A 12,897-nucleotide genomic window follows, 5' to 3' on the forward strand; every position below is an offset into this window, starting at 1 on the left:
AAAAAAGTAGAAAAAAAAGAAACACTTTTTTTGGCAAAGGAATTTAACTTAATTTTATTAAAATATTGAATAAACAACTCTCTCACCAAGTTCACAATAAAACGTTTAACCTCCTGAAAGAGACATGATAAACAAATACAAATTAGTTTCCAAATCATTTTAAATATTTAAGACAACCACCAAATATCCAGCTCCTGGCAACCTTCTTCCCGTAGTGAGGACAGATGAGAATGTGTGGTAATCTACAGATACGTTTACTCGCGCAGTGAGCAGTGAAGCCAATGTGAGGAGACCGTTGGAATATAACTTTTTGCTAAACTGTGCAAATCCAGTTTTTTCCAATCACCACTCATGCTCACTGTCTGACCGGCTAGAATTCCTGCAGAATGACCCAAAGAATAAAGACTATTAAAAGAACAACATAACAAAAAGACAATAATTTCCCATATCTACTCCATTATCATTTAAGACAATGCAACAACAAAAAAACATTACTGTGCAACAAAACGGACTACATCCAACAACTCTGTTTGTGATGAGGAGGAGGTGAATTGTGCGGGATCTAAGTCCAGGCTTTGTTTCCTCTTAAGGCATTTAAGCTTCAAAAGGTCCTCTTCATCAGAAACCAGGACGGCAACATAGAAGGGTGTTCTTCACATCGTAGAACCAGAGTCAAGAGAAAAATACAGTATCTGTCTTTCTCTTTAACTTCCTTCAGTGTTCATTTATTGTTGTATTAGGTAGGTGTGCGTGCATGTATTTACAAAACCGAATGCATTTTACATTACCAAATGCATTGGCACCATGGAGCCTTTGCAAACTTCTTTATAATTGCAGCGATAAGCAAGGGACCTCCTCGAGGTATCACCTGCCAACCTGCACTCCCTTCCGTTGTAAATCTCAGGTGGACCTCCTCCTCTCATTTTTTTTTTTTTTTTTTTACATATTTCATTGATTAGCACGGGTTTATGTATGATTGCTTGTACAATTGTAGGTATAAACTGGCATCTGTAGGTAGAGAAGTCAGCCGATTTTGGATAATTCAAAGATGGAGAAGAGGAGGGGCAGTGCAGTCCGAGCCTCTAGAAAACAGGCAGTCTGGTGGAGGTCAGAGTGCAGGCATTGATATCCTCAGTGTGAGAGGCTCTGTGCAGGGATGGTTCTGAGGCACTGCGGTTTATCTTAGGGAGGGCATGCTGAAGAAGCTCAATGGATGACAAGATCTGAAAAAAAGAAGAAAAAAGAGAATTAATAAGGACTAGCTAAAGAAAACACTCACTTGACTATAACTACTGAGAGAGGGACTCACCTGCGGGAAAAGCGGCCTTTCATCCTTGGACTTCTTGATGCAGTCGGCCACCAACCTTTTCATGGCTTTGGGGCAGTTCTTGTAGAGCTTACTGAGGTCTGGTGACAAGTAGCCTCTTCCCACCATGAAGATAATCTGCAAGGGGCGGAGCCACAGACAGTGGAACGTTGATCATCTAAAATGTTGATAATTTAACTACTGGTCCAAGTTAAAGTTAGCTGAAGAGACAGTCGATCAATGCTAAATAAATCTACTTTGGCACCATACGTCCAGTATGGTAAAGGTGACACAGGTCCAAAGCACTGATGCTCATGCTGATACTGTGAAGACATAAGTGCATGATGCTGCAGAGTAAAAAGATAACAGGAGTACTTTTTGTGCTCCCAGGTCAGCTCAGTGCAAAGTCACTCAACAGTATCAAGGACAGTTGGGGAACAAGAACTGATCAAACTTTTCGGAACACTTTGTACAGCAACTCCATCCAAATCTGAATACAGACAGAGTAGAGCTGACTGAACAAGGAGCCAGGCATGATCCAGACCACGTCCTCTGGCCTGTGGGTGGACAAAAAACCACAGACATGCATATACTCATGCACCCCTTTTCTCATACATGAACAGGGTTGTGTTACTGGGTCTAAAATTAGGCCAGTGGCTCCACTGTGCCTGCCTATGTTCCATGCTGGGCCTAAGGCCAGCTCCACTACCCCCTTCAGACAGCAACCTAGTGTCTTTGCACTGGCTGAGGTCTTTCACCATGACACTGGGATTCTAGGTGAGCACTTGACATCTGAATGTTGTCCCAAAACCCTGTTTTACATGAAGGAGGCACAAAACCTGCATCTCTATGGCTCCTTCAAATTGCATCCACATTGTGGCACGTTGATGCCTCCAATATTCAGTGTTCCATTTCACCTGACACAGTAAGCATGTGTAAATAATGAGACATTACCTGGTCTCTGTTTGCTGTGTGGGAGTACGGGAGCTCTCCCGTCAAGAGCTCAAAGAGAACAATTCCATAGGAATAGACATCGGACTGGAAGCTGTAGGGATTGTTATCCTGCATCCGGATAACTTCAGGAGCCTGTGGACACACAGACAAGAAATAAACTATAAAGGGATGACATTTACTGTTTGACCATCTTTAATTGATGTGTTTACTGACAAGCAGTGTTTCAAGATAGTTCAGACAGAGCTGTGTTACTGACCATCCAGAGAATAGATCCAGACGGCTGCTCCACCTGAAGGGAGCCGCTCCATCTAGCCTTCACCGTAGCGAGACCGAAGTCACCGATTTTCACGGTTAGCCCTTCATGCAAAAAGATGTCTACACTGCTGTCAAGGAATCACAGCTAAAAACACAGTAAACACAGACCTGACCAGTTTGAGAGGGTTAACTGCATTAACTTGCAAAGAAAGCTCATAGTGAAAACCTCAAAAGAAAGGATACTGTTGGACTTCATGTCTCGATGAATGATGTTCTTTGCATGCAGATAGCTAAAAATGAGAGGAGAATTTAGATTCATGTTAAAAAACAGTAAAAAAAAAAAAAAAAAAAAAGTGGTTTAGCTCTGTTCTTCAGAACTTACTCCATGCCCTGAGCTGTCTGCCTGGCAATGTCCATGAGCTGGATGATCTTAAAGTTAGTCTCCAGAACATGAATGTGTTTGTAGAGACTGCTGCCCTCACACCACTGGGTCACAATGGCCAGGTTGTCTTTCGTCATGTAGCCCATGAACAACAGGATGTTGACGTGTCGTGTTTTTCTGTGACCAGAGGCATGGGGAGGGGGAGAGAAGGAAATGACCAAAAAACAAAGATAAGATAAAAGTTAAGAATGATTCACCAAGAAGACAGACAAAGCTCATATTTTAGCTTAAAAAAAACGACACTGCATTCCTCACCTCAGGACTGCCACTTCATTTCTGAATGCCTGTAGCTGCTCTGGTGTGGGGTCAGTCACCTTTAAGATCTTCACTGCTACATCACCTGCAACACAAAAACTCTGTTTACACACCCTGTCATGCAAAATCCACTTTAAGCTCACATTAGAAGTAGTGCATGCACACAGATAACTTTCAAACCATTATATGTGTCCGGTAACTGTGACGTTAATGCAAGTGAAAGTGTTAAAAGCTACACCCAAAGGTGCCCTGCCCACGTCAGAAACACATTCCTACCATGCCATTTCCCTTTGTATACAGTTCCAAAGGAGCCTGAACCGATGCGGGAGTTCAGATACACCTCGCTGGCCTCGATCTCCCAGTAGTAGCTCGAGTCCCTCTTGTCCCGAGGCCTCTGGATGAACAGAAACCAAAAAAAAGGTGCAACTCATGTAAGATAGGTGAACCAGGTGATCACGTGATTAAGGGGTTGTGAAATGAAATAACCAAAATAGGGATGCAGATGTTGTTGTGCAATGTTGTGTTTGTGTCCATGATTAATCACTTCGCATACTAACCAGGTTGTGCACTAAATCTCTGTTTATTTAAGGTGCATGCATGTATGTGCTTTTTTTTCCTACAGTTGTCAAACTGAAAGGACCTGCCCACTTAAAGCCAAACCACTGCATCCCATCCCACTATTAAGACTTCACATTTTGTTTCTTTTTCACAAGGTTTATCAGGACTATTCACTTGTCCTTTCATTAACTCTGTATGTATGAAACCTTCCATGTAGCTAAATAGATTAAATACTGAAGAAGTACACACACATTTTTTTTATTATTCTATTCATTTAGGTTACTTCTGTTGCTGAATACAACAATACGTAAAACTTACGATTTTATTTTTCTCCTGAGTGTTGAAGGATGTGGCCCTCTCTCTCTGGGCAGGTGCAGGGGCTTTAGAATGAGACTGGGACCAGCCAGTAGGGCTCTGGTTAGGGGAACTGCCAGCTTCAAGGAGAGAAGGGGAAAAAGCTGTTCAGGATAAAAAACTCCATGTCTATCAAAACGATTTACCAGAGATGTACAACTGGTATTCTATGTAGAGGACTATTTAGTGTGGCCGGTTGGAAAAATGTTTAGGGTCTAATTAAAAAGTTTTAAAGGAATTCTGTCCAGTTAGTCGGTCATTGCAGACTGCATAGAAAATACTAGATAGATTTGGGACACAGCAATGACTTCCAAACTGCAAACTTCCTCTTTCAGGCCTTTCTTTCCAACAGCCTCTAACATATAGATGAATGTTGCTACTCTCTACTGATTATCAATATTTAATATTTTAGTCCATTACCTAATTGCTGCTGTGATTAGACATTTCCATTTTGGAAGAAAAACAGGGATGGCTACATAGTCGTTTCACAGAGAGTGAAGCCAGTAGGTGTGACAAAGCACTTCGGTACACAACCATGTGCCAACACAATACAGAGTGAGCACTTACCGGAGTCATGATCACGCATCGCATCCTACAGAGATAAAAACAAAAAAAAAAAGGGACAAAGTTCTGTCAGCAGGTTCAAACAGCGCAGCATGTGGTTTTCTATTGCTCATGGTTTGACTTCAGTTCTAAAGATGTGAATAACCTGTGTGCAATGCATGCCATCCACACAAACACTGCTTTCTAACCTTTTCTGGACTCTCAGGTGAGGCCTCAACATAAGACTGGGGGAAGTGCACAATACCTACTTTCCTCTTCAGCCAGAATCTATGGCACCACGAGCTGGGGAAGGTATTCAGGCAGTCTAGCTACTCCCCAGCAGGGTATAATACAAGAGGCCAGTCAGGACAGGAGGGGGAAAAGGACACAGTAAAGGAAAGTGAGGAGGGGAAAATAACAAGAGTGATGCCCAGGTTTATACCTGGACAGAATATAGGAAAAAAAAAAATGTAAAAGAGAGCATGCAAAACCAGTGTGCTGATTATGCAAGAACATTGGCAGTGAAAAGCAGAAACTAGACGTGAACAGGGGGAAGTTTAGTTGCACATTTTAAAAGTGCTAAAATAAGATGCTATCAGGGGAATTGCACAAAACAGGTTCCACCATGTCCAGGTGGACTACTTCATGTAGAGATAGATAAGAGGCAGAAAAAAAGGCAAGATGAAGAAAGGTGAAATGACTGAGATGTACGTAGGAGGGAAAGATCAATGTCAGTCGGGAGATATTTTAGGAGTGGCTTGAACCTGCAGGAGTACCCAAGGGGTCCAACATGGTCTGTAGTTACCTCGATCATACTGCTGTCTACAGGCAGGGTGGTGCTGACCATGTGGACATTTGGCGTGGAGGTGGAGCGCTGCCTCTGGGAGAGACCGCCGCCTGTGGGTGGGTAGGGCGTGGTGTAGTTGAAGGCATGAGGGGTGGAATATCGGTGGGCAGAGCTGTAAAGGTGCACAAGGATCGTTTGTAAGAACTTAGCAGTAAATGTCTGTCTGCAGCATTTTGTGTCACTGCTTCACAGACACAGACACAGACAAGACACAGACACAGACACAGACACAGACACAGACACAGACACAGACACAGACACAGACACAGACTTCTGAGAAATTGAACTGTGGTGGGTGTGATTGTAGTTGGGACTGGAGCTTTATCTGTACTTGAAGCATCCTCTGTTATCTGTTTTTGTTATCTGTGGATCTGCAAACAATCCAAATGTTAGCCTGATTTGAAGCTTTTGCAAACATAAGACTCTCAATTTCACAAATATACAGAACAACATGTAAAGAACACTATTGCCTTGTCTATAAATAAACCTCAGTATTCTTTTGAACTAAAGGTCCTGGTGCAGCTCCTGTTACTAATCGGTTAACTGTACAGTACTGTGGCTGCTGGTTAAAATGGGGACAGTGAAACTCCAGCTGTGTGACGTATACAAACAGCGATCATATGAAATCACACTTGCGCTAATGGAGTGCACTCCTCGAGAACAAACCCCTTCTAGCAAAACAAAAACTTTGTTTCAGAAGAGGGTTTGAGATCGCGCTGCATGGAACAACTTAATACTTGGCGAGTTCTAGTTTGGCAGCCAAGAGCGATATTTAACCGTTTTAAGCGGTCCTGAAACAACAGGCTCTTTTGACGCCTCTCATTACATCAGTACTTGGACTTGTAAGCCTCCATAAAGCCGAGGACGTCATTAAAAAACGGGATTTAATTAAGGTTCTTTACAAATCAGAACATTACTACAACTGTGCTGCGGTCAAACATGGCAAATCAGAGAAAACAGTCGCGGCTACCTTAACCTGCTGAAACATCTCCACTCCTTTTTAGATTGTAGTGACCCAACAACCTCAATGTCAGTTTCCAGTAATTAGCTGAGATTTAATATATATATATTTTCAAGTTCTCTCTGCAAATCTAGGTGCTTGCAATCAAAAGAGCAGAGCAGTCACTGCCTCTCCTGTCATAACCTAATCCTGAACTTGGTCCTATAACGATCCCTTTAAGGACATGCAGTGGGTGTCAACACAGAATCCTTTATACTTCCATCACTCTGGATAAAGTACATTTTAAACGACACAACATGGTTACTTTTAAATGCAGCAATCAAAGACTCTAAGCCTGTCTAAACTTAAAGCCATGACCGCCTGTAGCAGTAGAGCTGTTTGGTGTGAGTAGGTCCTCCTGTTATCTTATCGAACTCACAAGAATGACATTGTCATACTAATCTTCTGATCTATAGGTTGCCAAAGATCGGCAGACAAAGACTTATAACGAGCACAAAAGAATGTCAACAAAGTAAAAGACATCTAACATATTGGTTAGAGTCAAGTATACACGTGTATGCACTACATTGAAATATTTTAGCTTTATTATTTTAATTCTTTTAAGGAATTGATTTAACTAAATAGTTATCTTTACACCAAAGCAAAACAACAGCATGTGTCTACGATGAACACTTCTTTTGTTTTGTTTTCTTTGGAGTGGGAAGAATTCCATTTAGAAGACAATACCCGACTGGGTGTTGTATCCCATCTCATAATATCAATATCAGGAGGATGATTGGATGTGGATTAATCATGCGTAAAAATGCTGCCTCACCTTGGAAACCGAGTTAAGGACTCTCTCATTCGACGGGACGTCAGCGAGGGCAGTGACGGGCCGGAGCTCTCACCAGGTGTTGGACACAGCCTGAAGATGGAGGGTGACAAAGAGTGAATATCTCACAGAATACAGTGAGTGGGACAGTCTGCATGCTTAATCAAATATCAGATAACTGAATGAGATCACAATGGTCTGCAGGTTAAAGATTTAGATCTCTAAGTCACTAAGATGCCTTTATTGTCAGTGTGAGATTGGAAAACAATGTTGACATCTAATAAGGTGTAAGCTTGTCTACATTATATATGACCTCAGATGTGTTTGTGTGAAGATGAAGTCAAGTACATCTATATGTTCAATTTCTTTTAATATTCCTGAATTTATCTTCAGAAACTATTGTTACACAACATACTGACATTATATCCGTATGTCAGGGTGAAGACACTCACAGAAGTTGTCGGATATTGCTCCAGTCCACACACATCGTGGGTACTTTGGTGCTACAATGCTCATGGAACTTGTAGCCGCAGGTTTGGCAACGGAAACCGTTCAAAAGAAACTTCTGGCAAATATCACAGAATGCCAGTTTCAGGTATGTTTTCCGAACCTGAAAAAAGACACAAGAAACATGTTTTTAATGAAGCAGTGACACTTTGCCGGGGACTTGAGCATGAGGATAAAATCATAAATGCTTCAGGTACTCACAAAATTATGTGTTGTCAAGGGAACGTGATCCAAAACCTCCACCAGCAGCTCTTCTCCAATAAGCGAGGTGGAGTCAGTGTTCCAATCCATCCGGAGCTTTTTACTGGGACAGAAAATGTGAGAAAATCTTCAGGAAATAATATAAGAAGGAACTATAACTGCTGCTGGTAAACACGTTTGTTTGTCAAATCTCTGACAACTACAACAAGCCGAGCTCACCTCCTCTGCCCTGGATGCAGCCTGAAGACAGCGCAGCACTGAGGCTGCAGACCTCGCACCTTTAATGCTTTTATCAAGCAACTGTACAGAGTCAGACCTGGTCGCACATTTACCTGGGAGGGGTGGGACAGAAAAAAATAATGCACTGATGACTTTCTTGATTGCATGGATTAAAACAGCTTAACATTTTACATCAATTATCATTATTACAAATGTTAAAGTGAGTCTATGAGCTGCTCATCTTCAACTGCTATAATTACCATTATTAGTCACCCCGCATTTCATTTTTATTATCGTTGCTAATGTTAACATTAGAATGATCTGCCTATTATCATACTTATTTCTGCTAATACCACACATACTGTTACCAACTGGTTTCTACCAGTTAACAGGCAGTTTTCCCTTGCTGCTGTAACTTGGCTTAAGTTATTAAAGTTAAGGAAAATCTACAAAATGCATCAAAAGCGTGTTGTAAAGTGTCTTGAGAAAACATTTAACATTGGTGCTTAACATATACAGACTGATTGATGCTGCTAGGTAACTACAACTGCAGTGTTCCATCAGCCTAAGAAGAAGCCTGAAAGTCCATATGCTACCAGTATGCCAGTTTCAACTCACCACAGTGCGCTGCTGGTTTGGGAGGTAGACACGGATAGTGCTGCTCGTCTTGGAGTCTGGCATCTTGCTGTCATCTGAGGAGCGTCGCTGGCAGGGAAAACCCTGGACCATGGTTGGCGAGAGGCACGGGCCCTCAAACGAAGAGTCCTTCATTCCGAAGCCGTTGCTCAGGGTCTTCCACGCTCCCTGGAGGTGCTCCATTAGTTAAGTCAAATACTCGCAATGGTCTGACAAGAGCACAAAAACACATGCACAAACTATATTAGTAGTCCACAGCATCAATTGATTACTTCATTAATTCACAATAGTTTTCCATCTTCTTTGCAGGGGAATTTGTTGCATCCAATCCGCCATCAAATGAAACTGGAAATCTATCATTAGAATCTCAGGCTTGAATGAAAGTCAGTCAAAACAAAGATTCCACAGGTAAGAAAAACAGAGCAAATCAAACCTGGATTAAAATTATGCATCAGTAACTTGTTTGTTGTAATCCACAAACATAATCTCACCAAGTCGAACAACCCCTCTTGGGGCTTTTGGTCCATTTCAGGTTATGTCAGTCAGTACATTAGCAGGGAGCCTTTTAGAAGTGTGACATGAGAAGAGAAGACAACCTGTGTGTGCTGGTCTGTTATTTGCCCTATATGCTTAGCAAACTCTAACTACTAATTTAGTAGGAGTACAGAGAATACCACGTTGTTGTTGTTGTTGTTGTCGTTTTTTTAAAAGGTAAAAATAGCATTTCTCCTTTCCTTTTGATTTGAGAGGCAGCAGCAGAGCACTGTAGACAAACTAATCCACTCAGACCCGGAGAATCCGAGGCCGCCGCAAAAGGTCACCTGTGTTATTAACTACGTGTGCTTCCAAAAGATCCTTTTTTTTTTTTTCTTTCTGCATAGTCTGCAGACAACTGCAACTGAACATCTTGTAACGTGCAGTTTAAGATTAAAAACACAATCTTAACACAGAAAAAAAACAAAAACCAAAATGTAGAGATTGAAAAACTAAAACAAAACATCTGTGCTCCAACAAAAGAACATTTTTTTAAACTCTAAAGTGGCTGCTTATCAACCTTATCACAAACACATAAGCTGTTCTTGCTGCGTCCTTTTACAAAATGCGTGGCAAGCTCCACTGATTCTTGTTTTGTCATTTTCAATGTGTACACTTTCTCCCAGCTGAACTGCTCATTGTCTCTGGTTTACCTTCTTGCAAAGACATGTTAACAGTGAAGAGATGATTTACTGCAGTTAGTGGTTAGCTGTCAGTCACAGCACACATGACCGGTATGTCAGTGGCATAGAGAAGCAGGAACTTTGTTGTAGGAAATACACCCGTTTCACCATGCTGGGGTGGTGGTGGTGGGGGGGGGGAATTCAAACAAGGGCTGTGATTGCCTTCAGAAAGTGGTATCTACAGTCAAGTAGCCTTTACTCCCGTTTGCTTGGATCTGTTCTACAAAACAGTCTGCATAACTTATCACAGTCAACTTTACAAGCATGCACTAAGTGCTGCATCCACTTTCTATCAGCCTACTGGATTGAAATATCCAAAGTCACAGATGTAGGCTAGGTGAGATCAATGTCAGCAGCAGGTTAGCATAAGTTTGATTAGGAGGTCTAACTGCACCGACTTTTGGACGTCTTCAATAGAGTCCCTATTAAATCCAACTTCTTCGCAAACTGAGTAAAAAAAAGCCTACTGAAATGTGTGCATGGTTTGCACGACGAAAGAAGCCACTGGTAGCTACGTGTATTTTTTTTTTCCTTTTTTTTTAAAGGCCTCGTAGATCCAGTTATTGCTGTGAAATTGCCCGTAGGCCCTCAGAGGCGAACTAGCTTGTGTCGTTAAAACTTCACTGCACAGCTAAATTCACACAGTCCATTCAAATGTTACCAGTTCAAACGATGCGTGTTTTGGTCGTGTGCCGTATGGAGTAGCTCTTTCGCGGTTAACGTTAGCATTTAAGACACCATTTAAAGTCGTAGCGATGCTAGGAGCCTGTAGCCTGTGTGTGTGTGTGTGTGCTTACCAAGAGAAGTTAGAAAAGTTGCGCTCCGCCATAACTTCAGGAAAAAGTGGCGTCGGTGACATCATCATATTTGCAACGCATTCAAAGAAAAAGGGGAAAAAAAGTTGGAAAGGACCCTGAAAGTTGAAGCAAATTATTTGGTGTTCGCTTAATGTACCGTTGAAGAAAGCGGCGAAGGTCACAGGCTGGTCTAGTTTATGAAATAGTCTTGATATAATAGAGGAAAAGTTATATCTCCAAATGTCGGCAAGTAAAAGCGAAAAAAAAAATCCGTCGGAAACCCTCAAAGTGACATGGCGAAGGATTTCCTTAAGTCCCGCGGAGGACTTTCAACGTGAAGCAGCCTGAAGTGGCTCGGTAATGCTCCGCGTTTCAATCAATATTTACGTTGTTAGAAGAGAAGGTGGAAAAAGGTTTGACTTGGTGTCGAGCGTCCGTCTGACGCCAGTGATTGAAACAGGACCTCGCAGTCATAACAAGAGTTGCAAGCATCACTTGCGCTACTTTAGCACACTTAAAGCCCTCCCACTTGAATGATGAAACAGTGCTTTTACTTTTAAGAAATCAATGGGCCTAAATGTTTATAGTTCTCCTTTATGTTGAGCTCTAAACAAATGACGTTAGGTTTGAATTGATATTAGGCTATAGTCATCGTCAAATGTTGATCTCGTATTGGTAAATTGTCACTTTTTCGGGGCTGAAGCATGTACAAAGATTAGGCCTTTATCATTTACATTGCATATTCGTTTAGAAAAATGTTGCATTAAGAAATCCACAAAAATCATCAGCCCCCCATCCGGTTTGGAGTAGGCTAGGCTAATACTTGTATTACCGACTACAAGTGCACCATCATCTGGAGATTTGGGGAAGATGCATTTTGAAACTATTATGCAGCCTTCTTATATTTCACGAATGCATTGATACTTTTATCTTGTTGTAAAAATACACAAGATTAAACTGTGTGTCTGGTTATAGCCAGAAAAAAGGGAGTTCCACCTGGCGTTAAGAGTGTGGAGGTGTTTTAAATAAACAGAGATGCATTTGTCTTAAGATAAAAATGTTTAGTGGTTTCAAACGTAAAAAAAAAAAAAGAGACCACGGTTTATTATTTTCCAAACTGGCTCTCAAATAGAACAATTGTGAAACCTTACCCTCCACACTCACCATGTGTTCACCATCTCTGTAGCATCACCGTGTGGGTCCCCTGAGGTGCCCTGATCATCACAGATGGCTCACAGGTCCTTTCAGCAGGCTGGAGTTGACATGGTCTAAGTAAACAGCTTCATCACCATCCTGCACAGTGTGTCTTGATGGGATCAGCATAGGCTACAATGTTTCCACAGAGGAGGAGCAGACACTTTTAAGCAAGAAAACAATGCCTCGGCCTATTGCTGGTTTGCAACAGATCTGACTGTGATCCCACTCATCTTGGTTAACTTTCTAGTCTAGTTTTACTGAATGTTGTCGTTTCTGAAGGATATTCCATGAAACAAATCACAGAAATGCCAAACACTGGTTTCTGTGAGGATGACGGCAGGGCTTTGTCATTGTGGAGCTTTTTTAAGGTACTCCACACCACATGCCAAAGTACCATTGTATTTCAGTCCGTGAGGGCAAATATGATGAAAAATCTGTGTGTGTGTTAAATAGGACGCACCTTAGGTTATGACAACATCCCCCAATGCTTTGTATGAATGGTTGCGAGTTGACGAATGAAGATCACATGAACAATATATCAGAGCCACCTTAAGGCTGAGATGAATGCATCTTTCCCACTTATTGATCTCACAGAGCACTTACAGGCCAGTTAGCTGAGACGCTTGCAGCTCTCTGGATATTGTCTCTATCAGCTCTCTTGTATTCAAAACATGACGCAATCAGGACTATTCGAACAAGGAGGGTCTGCATCTGAGTTATACGATAACATGTCTGTGAAATCCTCCGTTTGAAACACACCCACAACATGTTTTGATTGTTTCAACCCTATTCAGGCTTTTTAATCAAAGTTTTGATTTAGCCTACTTGTGAAACTAA

At 41.7% G+C, this 12,897-nt stretch overlaps 1 protein-coding gene across 5 annotated transcripts; it reads right to left on the reverse strand.

The window, feature by feature from the left end:
• Positions 1 to 39: 39 nt before the first annotated feature.
• raf1a (Raf-1 proto-oncogene, serine/threonine kinase a) lies at positions 40 to 12,339 on the reverse strand. Of its 5 annotated transcripts, none has more exons than XM_065960885.1 (18): positions 12,028 to 12,339; positions 8,832 to 9,058; positions 8,214 to 8,326; positions 7,995 to 8,097; positions 7,739 to 7,896; positions 7,290 to 7,379; positions 5,473 to 5,626; positions 4,877 to 4,996; positions 4,692 to 4,716; positions 4,089 to 4,204; positions 3,489 to 3,606; positions 3,213 to 3,297; positions 2,898 to 3,074; positions 2,759 to 2,805; positions 2,517 to 2,635; positions 2,261 to 2,392; positions 1,310 to 1,444; positions 40 to 1,223 (listed from the first exon to the last, which is right to left on the reverse strand). In XM_065960885.1, exons 2-18 carry the CDS (start codon positions 9,030 to 9,032, stop codon positions 1,083 to 1,085), a joined length of 2,034 nt encoding a protein of 677 aa, XP_065816957.1. In that variant the 5' UTR covers positions 9,033 to 9,058; positions 12,028 to 12,339; the 3' UTR covers positions 40 to 1,082. The 5 variants fall into 5 exon arrangements, with proteins under 5 accessions (XP_065816957.1, XP_065816959.1, XP_020485196.1 ...); XM_065960887.1 differs by lacking the exon at positions 12,028 to 12,339 and adding an exon at positions 10,864 to 11,355 and having other exon boundaries at positions 4,937 to 4,996; XM_020629540.3 differs by lacking the exon at positions 12,028 to 12,339 and adding an exon at positions 10,864 to 11,355.
• Between the last annotated feature and the right edge of the window lie 558 nt (positions 12,340 to 12,897).

Source organism: Labrus bergylta, chromosome 12 (assembly GCF_963930695.1).
Source record: "Labrus bergylta chromosome 12, fLabBer1.1, whole genome shotgun sequence".
Taxonomy (NCBI): Eukaryota; Metazoa; Chordata; class Actinopteri; order Labriformes; family Labridae; genus Labrus; species Labrus bergylta.